The sequence below is a fragment of the Halichoerus grypus genome, chromosome 8, assembly GCF_964656455.1.
Source record: "Halichoerus grypus chromosome 8, mHalGry1.hap1.1, whole genome shotgun sequence".
In the NCBI taxonomy this organism is placed as follows: Eukaryota; Metazoa; Chordata; class Mammalia; order Carnivora; family Phocidae; genus Halichoerus; species Halichoerus grypus.
In genome coordinates this window covers 53,344,704-53,358,050 of record NC_135719.1, presented here as the reverse complement: position 1 = coordinate 53,358,050, position 13,347 = coordinate 53,344,704, and the positions used below count along the sequence as shown (strand labels likewise).

The following is a 13,347-nucleotide window of genomic DNA, read 5'->3' as shown; positions in this document are numbered from 1 at the left end:
TGTTTGTTTTTTTTTTAAAGAATTTATTCATTTGTCAGAGAGAGAGGGAGAGAGAGAAAGCGTGCATAAGCAGGGGGAGTGGCAGGCAGAGGGAGAAGCAGGCTCCCTGCTGAGCAAGGAGCCCAACTAGGAACTCAATCCCAGGACTCTGGGGTCATGACCTGAGCCGAAGACAGACAATTAACCGACTGAGCTGCCCAGGCGTCCCAGTAAGATTTTATTTTTAAGTATCTCTACACCCAAAGCATGGTTCGAACTTACAACCCCAAGATCAAGAGTCACATGTTCTACCATTAGAGCCAGTAAGGCACCCCCCCCAGTGTACTTCTGAACTACATTTCTAGAATTGAGATTTCTAGGGCAAAGGATGAACCCATTTCATGTTTTGTGGGTGTATCTCTCTTCACTTGACTATGGAAATGTTATAGCAATTATCTTTTTTTTCCTCTAGTACTTTTATAAGAGCTTCCATCAACAATCCTCTTCTGTTTCTCGTCTTTAAATTAGATGGGTTCTCCTGCTCCTATGGGAGGACAATCCTGTGTAAGGGCATGCCAAGACAGCTTTCTGAACCTCATGGCTCTAAGTTCATGCTCCACTGTTACCACAAGGTATGTATTTATGTATGTAGGTAGGTAGGTAGGTATGTATGCATATAAATTTGTGTGTGTGTATGTGTATAAAATCTTAAGTATATTCTGAAATCTGCTTTCTCTAGTCCCCTCTCCCTCAGTTATATGAAAACTTCTCTTTTCTTTACCTTTAATGTCCTTGTTTTGCTCAATATGAACTCTACTACTAGTCTGAGTGAAGACTTTTGTTTTGAAAGGGGCTTTGGTTGATTAGTTTCTAGAGTTTTGAGGGCTCCGGTCATCTCAGAACTCTCTTAATTTCCTGAGGCCCCTGGACTCACCTACAAATTAGAGCCTATCCACATTATTTTCACTTGTTTTTCTTTATTCCTTCTTGCATCTGTACCATGCTCCTTCTGTCTGGGATTATTTTCCTTGTGCCTGAAGAACATCCAATAGAGGCAGTCTTCTGGTAGCAAACCCAGTTTTTATCTGAAAATATCTTTAATTTTTTATGTAAGGATATTTCACTGGTTAAAGAATTTTAGTATGGGGTCATTTTAGCACAATACATTGTTTCAGTGTCTTCTGGCTTCCATTGTTGCTGTTGACAAATTACTTGCCAGTCTAACTCTCAGTCCTATAATGGTAATGTGCCTTTTGTTTTTCTGGTGGATTTTTTTTTTTAAGATTTACTTATTTATTTATTTTAGAGAGAGAAAGCAGGGAGGGGCAGAGGGAGAGGTGAAGAGAGAGTCTCAAGCTGACTCCAAGCTGAGTGCAGAGCCCAATGCAGGGCTCAATCTCATGACCCTAAGATCACTACCTGAGCTGAAACCAAGAGCTGGACACTTAACTGACTGTGCCACCTGGGCACCTGGTTTCTGGTGGCTTTTAAGAGTTTTTTATTTCCAACTATTGCTTTGGACTGATTATCTCTTTTACACTATTCTTCTGGATAAAACTACACCTATGTTAGATGTTCTCACTATATCCTCTATATCTCTTGCCCTATTCTCCCTATTTTCTTTTTGTTGTCTGTGTTTCATTATGGATAGTCTTTTCAGACTCATCTTCCAGCTTATCAATTCTCTTTTCAGCTTTATCTAAGGTGCTAATAACCCCATTTACAAAATCCTTAACTTGCTATATTTTTCAGTTTAAAATTTTTTCTTTAGTTCTTTTTCAAATCTACTATCTCTTTTAAAGTTTCTAGTTCCTCATTGAAATTTTCAAGCATGGCTTTAACTTCCTTGAATGCTGTATAATTAAACAGAGTTGGCTAACAGTTTGCGACTGATAATTGCAGGATCTGTCTCTGTGAGTCAATTTCTTTGGTCATTGTTTCTGATGATTCTTGCTCACAGTATCTAGTTCAGTTACCCTTTTGCTTTTTGGACGCTTTAAAAAGTTAACTGTAGAAATAATTTAAGGCTCAAAATGATGTTATGTTCCTCTAAGAATTATTTTCATCGGTTCTTACTAGGTGTCTAGAGACACTAGAAATCCAAGTTCAAGGCCTGAAAACTCAGGCTACAATCTCTGAGACAGTGGATTTATTTCTAGCTCACCCTTACTCCTGGGGTGCAGCCCTGTAGGGTTCAAGCCCTTGCTAGAAAACCAAACTTTGACTTTTGTCCCCCTAGTCTTGTGATGCTGCCAAAAGCATAGTTCATTTTTTGCTGCCCCTTCAGAAATGGCAAATACCATTCAGGGCAAAAATGACTCTGAGTGAAAGACTTACCTCTCTGGATTCTGGTCTTCTCTAGTATCTCAGCCCTGTAATTCCTCACTATCTTGTTAGCTCTTTGATGATTCTAAGAAAGAAATTTTTATATTTTGTCCAGCTTTTTTAGCTGTAATCAGTAATGGCAAAGGTCCACATTACTTGGTCTGCCATTACAGAAAGAAGTTACTGTCACTTTTTATCCCTTTTAACCTACTTCATGTTTCTTCATAGTGCTTGTTACTTCCTGACATTCACCTCACAACAAGTGTAAGATAGATTTAAAAATGTAAAAAGGGGCGCCTGGGTAGCTCAGTCATTAAGTGTCTGCCTTCAGCTCAGGTCATGATCCCAGGGCCCTGGGATGGAGCCCCACATCGGGCTCCCTGCTCGGCGGGAAGCCTGCTTCTGCCTCTCCCACTCCCCCTGCTTGTGTTCCCTCTCTCGCTGTCTCTCTCTCTCTGTCAAATAAATAAATAAAAATCTTTAAAAAAAGAAAAATGTAAAAAAGAAAACTCAAACTTTGGAAGTGCTTTATGACATTACACTATAAATATATTAAAGACAAATGGCAGAGAAAAAAATAAACAATTATGAAACGCAAAAGGTCAATATTCTTAAAATAGTATGAGCTCTTAGGTATAAATAAAATTTAAAAAAATATTTTTCTATTTTCTAATTTTGTTTGCTTTTTCACTTTATTCAAGCCTCTGTTCATATTTCCTGTCCTTGGAAAAGCCTTCTTGATCATCAGTTTAAAATAGTCTCATTCCCATCTCTTTACCCTTATTTTTCTACTCTATTTTTCTGCATAGCATTTATCACTAGCTGCTTGTTCACTATGGTTTTATTATCTCATCCTCTATCACTAATGTAAGCTGTAAGAGAAAAAGAGACTTTATTTTTATTCACTGCTGTATCCTCAGTGCATAGGATAGTATCTGCTCAATAAATATTTGTAAAATGAGTAAAATGAATGGATAAAGTTTTGTCTAAACACAAAATAATAAAAATAGTATTTATGGAGTGCCAAGCATTGTCCTAAATGCTTTACTTGTATTAACTCATATAATCCCAAATAATCCTGAGTTAGGTACTGTCATGAAACCCATTTTACAGATGAGCAAACCAGAGACAAAGAGAAATTACGAAGCTTGCCTAAGGTCATGCAGCTATTGAATATACTGAAAAGGATTAACAATCTGGCGAAATACTTTCTGCACCAATCAAACTCATCTATTCCTTTTCATACTTAAAAACTCTTGAATATGAATGAGGCCAATTAAATAAAACCACTATCATGATTACCACCACCATTGACTAAGTTTTTACATATATACTAAAGACTGTACTCAGCATTTTACATATAATATCAAACTTAATCCTTACAACAGTCTTTTGAAATAGGTATTATCATCTTTCTTTTACAAAAGGAGATAACTGGGGCTAAGGGAGGTTAAATCAGTTGCTTAAAGTCTAGCTTGACTTGGGGTTCAATTTTAAGTTTTAATCTAAAGGCTTTATTTCTAACTACTAGATTTAAAGGCTTGCAATAAAACTTTATGCTTCAAAAAGATAAAGAAGTACATTCCCTTAAAAAAAAAAAAAGCAAGCATTACATACTTCCATTTCAGACATATAATCTTCTGGTTTGTCCATAAATACTGCAGAGACTGGAACAGATGTGTTTTTGGACATCATGAATTTTAATGGAACTTCATGGAAGATTTGATTTCTCTCTCTCATTGTCATTTTCTTTTGGGGAAGTGGTGAATTAATATAAATTACTTTAACTGGTTTTGAGCCTTAAAACAAAAACAGAAGAAAGAGGGTGATTAGTTTCTAGAAATTCTATTTCAAAACAAACAAACAAACAGGATGTAGGACAGAAAGATCACCAAACAAAGAAATATAGCATAGGAAAGTATAGCACGTCTCATGTATTTGCCACCCTTGAATCTGTGATCTTCAATGTCCCTTACAGATATAAGGGCAAGAGAATTTGACTGGCAAGAAAAATATGTTCTCTTTCTAATAAATTTTAAAAAAGGTTTTCTGCTTTTTATTTCATATAATTTTACTGTCATTATTACTCAGTTCTTATACAACTATGCTTTCAAAAAGTGATAAAACTCAACCACAGAGAATATACTATATTTAACTCTAATCTGTAGTTTTATTTCATTAGATACAGTTCTATATTTACTATAATTGTTGTATATAATAAAATGAATCTAGAAGGTATTAACTTACTGTCCAAAGAAAAACTATCCTATGCTTACAAGTATAGACCTATTTTAATTCTGAACTCCAATACCAGACAAGTAAATGTCTTGGAAACTCACTCATTTGAGGTTGTCTAATAAAGTATTACATTCTTTTCATTTCAATGAAAGACAGAGAACCTCATTATTTCATGTATTTTTGGCTACCCTAAACCATAACTATTTCTTTCTCACCGCCCCCAATATGAATACAAGTTTTATAGATCTAATTACTCATGTATGAGTATGAACCTTTAGTAGTATTATATATTTAAAGTTCTACTAAATGTAAATTTAAAATTCACATCCTTCTTAAATCAAAACCTAAGATTTTTTTATTTGACAAACGACCACCTATGTTTAGACAGCTGAAATAGAATTGTTCCAACTCCTCTTTTCAAAGTATTACTTGTTATGGCAAATCACAAACCTGCAACGGGTATTACTTGAATACACACAGGAATTTCCCACTGTTCCTTGTAGTTTGGTCCATGATTATTTAATAATGTAAACAATGATTGACTGGTTAGAGCTATCTGAGGGTGATATCTTGAAACAAGCTTCTCTGCATTTGGATCTTTACTAATATCCTGGAAAACAACATATAACTTGTTACTTCATTATATGTATTGGAAATTTCTTTGATGAAAAGAAGGGAGACATGCAAAAAGGGGACTTTATTTTTTTTTTTTAAGATTTTATTTATTTGAGAGAGAGAGAAAACGAGAGAGCATGAGCTGGGGGAGAGGTAGACTCCCTGCAGAACAGGGAGCCCAACGCGGGGCTGGATCCCAGCACCCTGAGATCATGACCCAAGCTGAAGGCAGACTGACTAAGCCACCCAGGCACCCCAAGAAGGGGACTTTAGAACAGGAAGATCATATGTACTTTATGAGGTACAGCAAATTACTTGGGAAAATCCAAAGTACTTTCTTACTTACATAATGCATAGCTGCAGCTGTTTTTTCTGGTGTCTCAGTGGTAGATATGTTATCTTTTGAGAGCTGCAACTTCACAGGCATTGAGGGAAATACAGTTTTCACATATTTTACACTGCCCTAAGTAAGAAAAAAGGGAATGTCTTATTGCAAATACCACATGTATTTTTTCCCCTAAGTATCTTTTCATCATATAAAACTCTTAACTTAAAATTCTCACTCTAGAGCCTTCTTAAAGCCATGATTCCCATGATTTTGCTTGACAACCTACATACATGTTTTTTTCAAAAACGGTCCAAGACAAGGGTGCCATGCCATTTTCCTTACCACTTTACATTCTAACCTCTCATTTTATGAGGTACACATATAACAGAAACTCTAAAATATCCTCTCTACACACACTTACTTCCAATGATTGTGAGTACAATCATTTAAAAGAAAAAAGCTTCTCTGCTTGTATTTTGGAACATTAAGAAAGATGAGAAATGAAGAAAAGAAAACCAAGAAATAAAGTTAGTAGTGACATTTAAAAAAAAATCAAGCATTGGTATCCATAAAATAAAAAAAGACACATTTGCATTGCATATTTTAAAAGTTACATCTCATTACTGTTCAAAACCTAAACATAAATATTGTCTATGTGAAATATAGGTGATGTTTCAGAGAAAAGTAAGTTTATACCTTCATTGGTAAGCCTTACCAATGCGAGAAGAGTTTTTTCTAACTTTAATCCCATCTCTATTCTGAATGGGAAGAATCCCATTAAGCTCGTGACTTCATGAAGAGTATAGAACTCTGGATACTTTTTCACTTGTTCAATACAAGCTCTTAAAATTTGCTAGGAAATAAAAATTAAGAGAAATTCATTTGTATCATAATTCCATAATAATACAACAAAAATAATTTAGTTATATGTGACTATATAATTATTCATTATAAATATTAGCCTCATTTCATTAATCAAACTTCTAATAATCCAAGCATAATGTATATTCCTTACTTAAGTTAATCTCTTATTTTCATAGTAATACTTTTTAACCTAATTTCTTAAAAGATTGATATTTAATACTAAAATTAGCAATAGTATTAAAATTTAAAATTAAATAGAAAAGATGCATCATATTTTCTGTGCTATTTAAGAAACTGTCAAGGAAATAAAGCCACATGAAAATTTCAACACGTTTCCTTGCAATAAAGTTACATGACTAATTAGAAATAAGTAAGTTTAATACACTAAAAAGATTCCAAAGCACAATGAATTAACAAAGTAGTTATCTTACAAATCACTCTAATCTACAACCTAAAAAATAAGTAACAATGTTAAAACTAATTAAATGATGGAGTATTTAGTATTTGCTTCTCTCCAAACTTTTCAAAATACTAATAACTTACCAGGAAATCTAATCAAGAAGGAAATAAGATACACAGCTTTACTCAAGCAGAATATATGACATTGTGATAACATGTAAATAACTCAAAGATGCACAGTGGTTTTGGGTGGGAGTGGGGTTATAATTAAAAAACATATGTATATCATCTTCTAAGAAACGTATTTTTTCTTCTCCTGTCAATGAATCTAATCTGAAGCTTTTAGAATTTACTTTATATCACAAAAGTAAATTAGCAATAAGCATATCTTTGTAATCTTTATATTCTCTTTCCCTCAGACATTTATAAAATTTGTCAAGTTACAAATTAATAACTTTACTCCAGTCTCTTTTCATCTAATTTCATATCCTCTTCTCCCCTTCCTAAATCCTCACTTCCTGCTGTCTTTCACATTTTCCCCCCTCTATCCATTCTTTTCAATGCTAACTTTGGTATTTTATTCAAATATTACTTGCAACTAAGGCAGATGTAGGTTAACATGGAAATGTTTTGTTTGTTTTTACAAATCCCAGTCAACTGCAGTCAGATCTGCGTAGTATCTTTGCTCATTTATATTAGTTAACTTCTACCCTTAACATTCCCATCCTATAGCAGTCATTACAAGAACTTAAACATACACGCAAAAGAAAGCAATATATAAGAACTATATGACATACAGAGTATTCTAGTTAGATATTTGCTCACACATCTTTCTTGGTAAAACTCTGTTGGATGTTAGTGTTTCTTAGTTTCACTTAATTCAGTAATTAGGGAAAGAGAAAGTCACAGGAAAATCTAACATACTTTTACTCTTATATTCAGATACATTACTATATATTATTAGAGATATTTCATAACTGGTAGGTATTAAGCAACTAAAGGATCATTATTTGATATATTTAAAAGGGTTTTAACTAATAATTTGTCTTTGAAAAACAGCTATGAAGGTTAAGAGATTCTGGCTGTTTCCCATCACCCAACCACCGAATCTTATTTAATATTCAAAATATCTTGAAAACTAAACACACCAAAAGCACATGCATGTACTTAATACAGATCTATCATTACAAAGAAAGGTGAAAATGACTCTGCTCCCTAGATTTTATTTTGGGCCAGAGGGGAAAAATACGGTATCATTCATGTTTGAAACGTAAAAACATAATGGACACTACTTCTGGCAGTATAGCAGAGTAGGTATACTTTGAAGAGAGAGCATTTCTATCCAAATCCCACTACATATTGGATAAATTACAACTAACAATTTTCATGCATTACTGGGCTTGGTAAAAAGCAAAAAGAATCTCAAGGACCATAAGTAAATAAATAAACCTCAGACACCTAGAGTGAGAAGAAACAGGAGCAGTGAGCAGAAAACCCATAAAAGATGAAGTATCTTGAGGTCAAATGCCTCCACCAGTGGGAAGATCAGGTAAGGAGCTGAACATGAGACTTACATTTAAGATTCACAAAACAGAGATCTGAACTGATATTTGTACACCCATGTTCAAAGCAGCATTATTCACAACTGCCAAAAGGTAGAAGTAACCAGAGTGTCCATCAATGGATGAATGGATAAGCAAAATGTCCAAATACATACAACGGAATATGTATTCAGCCTTAAAAAGGAAGGAAATTTAGAAACGTGCTAGAACATGGGTGAATCTTGACGACATTACACTAAGTAAAATAAGTCACAAAAAGACAAATACCATAAATTCCACTTATATGGGGTTACCTAGAGAAGATTAAATTCAGAGACAGAAAGTAGAATGGTGGTTGCGACAAACTGGGAAGGATGGGAATTGAGAGTTATTGTTTAATGGATAAAATAAGAAATATGTATTTGGTCTTTGTCCTTGGTTCCTAACACAGGGCACTAATACCCTAGGAATTTCCTGAATGACAAGAATGAATGTCTTTTGTATGCTAATGAGATGACTCATGGCCCCTAGATAACTTCAGGATGGGAGATGGTTGCCACAAAGACCAGGGCATGATTAGAGGGCTGGAGATTGATTTAATCACCAACAGCCAATAATTTAATCAACCATGCCTAGGAAACAAAGCCTCCATAAAAACCCCTAAACTATGGGGTTCAGAGAGCTCCAAGGCTGATGAACACATAGGTGCTGGGAGGGTGGTATGCCTGGAGAGGGCACAGAAGCTCTGTGACCCTTCCCCCATTTCTTGCCCTATGCATCTCTCTCTTCCATTTGGCTGTTCCTGAGTTGTATCCTTTATAATAAACTAGAAATAGTAAGTAAAGTGTTCTCCTGAGTTCTGTAGCAAATTACTGAACCAGAGGAGGAGGTCATGGGAACTCTAGGCCTACCGTCCAGAGAGTTGGAGAACTTGTTTTGGTGGATAGTGGTGAAAATAGCTGCCTTCCAGAGAGTTGGAGAACTGGTTGGTGTGGGGAAAAAAACAAAACAAAACACGTATTTGGTATCAAAAATGTTGTTAGCAGAAACAGTTCAGAAATGGGTAAAGAGTCTCAGTTTTGCAAGGTGAAAAGAATTCTGGAGACTTGGCTATATAACAATATGAATGTACTTAATATTACTAAACTGCACACTTAAAGATAATGACAATAGTAAACTTTAAGTTATGTGTATTTTACCACAATTAAAAATAAATTCTAAAAAAGGGAAAGAAACTCTAACACATCCTACAACACGGTTGAACCTTGAAGAATATAATATGCTAAGTGAAATAAAAATCACAAAAGGACAAATACTCCACTTATGTGAGGTACCTAGAAAAGTCAAATTCATAGAGCTAGAAAGTAGAACGGTGGTTGCCAGGGACTGGGGAGAAGAGGGAATGATGAGTTCTTATTTAATGGGTACAGAGTTTCAGCTTGGGAAGATGAGAAAGTTCTAGAGGTGGATGGTAGAATTATATTTAAAACAGTATAGGGCGCCTGGGTGGCTCAGTTGGTTAAGCGACTGCCTTCGGCTCAGGTCATGATCCTGGAGTCCCCGGATCGAGTCCCGCATCAGGCTCCCTGCTCGGCAGGGAGTCTGCTTCTCCCTCTGACCCTCCCCCGTCTCATGTGCTCTCTCTCATTCTCTCTCTCTCAAATAAATAAATAAAATCTTTAAAAAAAAAAAAAAAAAAAAAAGTATTTTATGCCATTCAACTGTCCTTAAAAATTTATGTTACGTATATTTTACCACAGTTAAAAGGGGGAGAGAGGGAGACGGGGCAGGGGATGGAATGGAAGATAGACTGAGGCCTAACCTAGGGAATATGGGAATCCCAGAAAGACAGAGTTGAGAAAATGAAGGAGAAGCAATAATAGAAAATGGCTGAGAATTTTCCAGAACTGATAAAGGATAGGAATATACAGATACAAGAAACATAATGAACCAAGTGTGATTTAAACACACACACATTGTAGTCAAACTGTAAAATACCAAAAATAAAGCAGTCAGAGAGAAAAGACAGATTCCCTAAAAGAAAGGACAAACAGATGATACACTTTTCAAAAACAGGAGCCAGAAAAAGTAGAATTATATCTTCAGACTGAGAAACAAAACAGTCAACTTAGAATTATGTATGGAGTAAAACTATCATATAAGAAGGAGAACAAAACAAAAAAATATTTTCAGATAAACCAAAAGATTGTTCATCACCCAGAGACGGTCATCAAAGGAACATCTAGAACACAAAGCATTTCAGGAACAATGAGGAGGATCTCAGAATGTAAATTTGAGAAGAAGAAATGGAAAGCCAAAAATCGTCAGAATTTGTAGATAAATTAAAACATTGTTCATATAAAATAATAACATAGGTTTTAGAGACAGCATTAAACAACATCAGTCAAAATGCTCTATGGTCTCTGTAGATACATAGACTAATAGATAGAAACAGAATAGAACCAGGAAACTGACCCACACATCACTAATGACAAGGCAATTCAGTGAGGGAAAAAAATCACTGTAAAAATTCAAGGGTAACCATTAGGAGAACAGAAAAACAAAGAATAAATTCCAAATCAGTAAGGAGAGAAAAAGAAGGAGAAAAAAAGTCAATGCCCTCAAAAGAAGTAAAATTAGAAAGAACTTTAGAAAAAGACAAATGAAATCACAAACAAGTCCATGTATGTCAATTATCATAATGAATGTAAATAGTCTTTCTAGTTAAAAGACAAGAGATGTCAGATTTTATTTAAAAAGAAAAGGAAGAAAGGCAATACAGCTAAACACTATTTTAAAAGATATCTGTAAAATACAAGTTCTACAGATGCAAAGAAATCCTATTGAAATCCCACCTAAATCTTCTGTAGAAATTGACAAGTGGATTCCAAAATTTACATGGAAATACAAAGGACTAAAAAGAACCAAAACAATTTTTAAAAAGAACAAAGTTGCAGGACTTCCCCCACATGGTTTGAAAACTTACAAGACCAGGTGGTAGTGGCATAAAGACAATTTTATAGATTAATGAAATAAAATAGAGTCAGGAAATCGACCCACACACATGACCCACACTGGTGACAAGGCAATTCAATGAGGGAAAAAAATAGCTTTTTCAACCAATAGTGCTAGGCAGAGTTTCTCAATATTGGCACTTTCCACATTTGGGACCAGGTAATTCTTTGTGGTGGGGGGTCATCCTATACACTGAAGGATATTTAGCAACATCCTTCACTCTACCCACCAGATGCCAGAAGTACTCCTTCCTCAGTTGTGACAACCAAAAATGTCTCCAGACACTACCAGATGTCCTCTGGGAGGCAAAATGACTCTCAGGTGAGAATCACTATGCTTGCACTAGATATCCACATGAAAGAAGAATGAACTTGGATCCAAACCTCACATCTTGCACCATAAAAACTTGAAATGGACATTCACATTCAAGTTAAAACTATAAACCCTCTTGATCAGGGTTTCTCAACAGAAGCATTACAGACACTTTGGGCTGGATAATTCTTTGTTGTGGGAGATGACATGTGCATTGTAGGATGCTCAGTAGCATCCCTGGCCTCTAGTCAATAGATACCAGTAGCATTTGCCACTTGTGACAATCAAAATTGTCTCCAGACATTGCTAAAAGCCATGGGGCAGGGGTGAAGAAGTAAAAGTGATCCCAGATGAGAACCAGTTGGGGTCAGCAAAGATTTCTATGATAGAACACATAAAAGCACCAACCAAAAACATTTTGAAAAATGAGACTTCATTGAAATTAAAATTCTGTTCTTTGAGAGACTCTTTTTTTTTTTTTTTAAAGATTTTATTTATTTATTTGAGAAAGAGAGAATGAGAGGGAGAGAGCACATGAGAGCGGGGAGGGTCAGAGGACAAAGCAGACTCCCTGCCAAGCAGGGAGCCTGATGCAGGACTCGATCCCGGGACTCCAGGATCATGACCTGAGCCGAAGGCAGTCGCTTAACCAACTGAGCCACCCGGGCGCCCCTTGAGAGACACTCTTAAAAACATTAAAAAACATGTCACAAACTGGGGAAAACTACATATATAATAGACTTGCATTCAGAATATATGAAGAACTTTCAAGACTCAATAAAAATAAAAACCAATAAAATCAGCAAAGATTTTAAAACATCATCGCTCGTTAGGGAAATGCAAACTAGAACCATAATGAGATACCACTACACACCCAGGAGGCTGTTAAAATGTAAAAAGATTACCAGTATGAACTGGTGCAGCCACTCTGGAAAACAGTATGGAGGTTCCTCAAAAAGTTAAAAATAGAACTACCCTAGGATCCAGCAATTACATACTAGGTATTTACCCAAAGGATACAAAAAATATATTGGAAGGGGTATATGTGCCCTGATGTTTACAGCAGCATTATCAACAAGAGCCAAACAACGGAAAGAGCCCAAGTGTCCATCGACTGATGAATGGATAAGTAAGATGTGGTGTATATAAATATATATATAAAATACATATATAAGTATATATACACATACACGTATATATACACACATATATGTAACATACATAATACACACATAATGGAATACTACTCAGCCATCAAAAAGAATGAAATCTTGACATTTGCAACAATGCAGATGGAGCTGGAGTGTATTATGCTAAGTGAAATAAGTCAGTCAGAGAAAGACAAAGACCACGACTTCACTTATAAGTGGAATTAAAGAAACAAAACAGGTAAACATAAGGGAAGGGAAAAAAAAAGAGAGAGAGAGGGAAACAAACCATGAGAGACTCTTAATGATAGAAAACAAACTGAGGGTTGATGGAAGGAGGTGGGTGGGAGATGGGCTAAATGTGTGATGGATATTAAGGAGGGAACTTGTAATGATGAGCACTGGGTGTTATATGTAAGTGCTGAATCACTAAATTCTACTCCTGAAACCAGTACTATACTCTATGTTAACTAACAAGAAAATAAATAAAAATTTGAAAAAGAAAAAGAATTGCATGGGTGCGACTAAGGTCATCAACAGGAAGGAACATGAAACCTGAGGTCAAAACTTTACTTTTCTAAAA

The 13,347-nt window shown here is 35.3% G+C and overlaps 1 protein-coding gene across 4 annotated transcripts in view; it reads right to left on the bottom strand.

Moving 5' to 3' along the window:
- Positions 1 to 13,347, bottom strand: part of ICE2 (interactor of little elongation complex ELL subunit 2) — a 64,488-nt gene that overhangs the window by 35,340 nt on the left and 15,801 nt on the right. For all 4 annotated transcript variants that reach the window (XM_078079269.1, XM_078079271.1, XM_078079270.1 and 1 more), the window contains 4 exons: positions 6,201 to 6,338; positions 5,504 to 5,620; positions 4,993 to 5,152; positions 3,922 to 4,103 (listed from right to left, as the gene is read on the bottom strand). In XM_078079269.1, the coding sequence (XP_077935395.1) occupies positions 3,922 to 4,103; positions 4,993 to 5,152; positions 5,504 to 5,620; positions 6,201 to 6,338 (597 nt within the window). The remainder of the gene's footprint in view (positions 1 to 3,921; positions 4,104 to 4,992; positions 5,153 to 5,503; positions 5,621 to 6,200; positions 6,339 to 13,347) is intronic.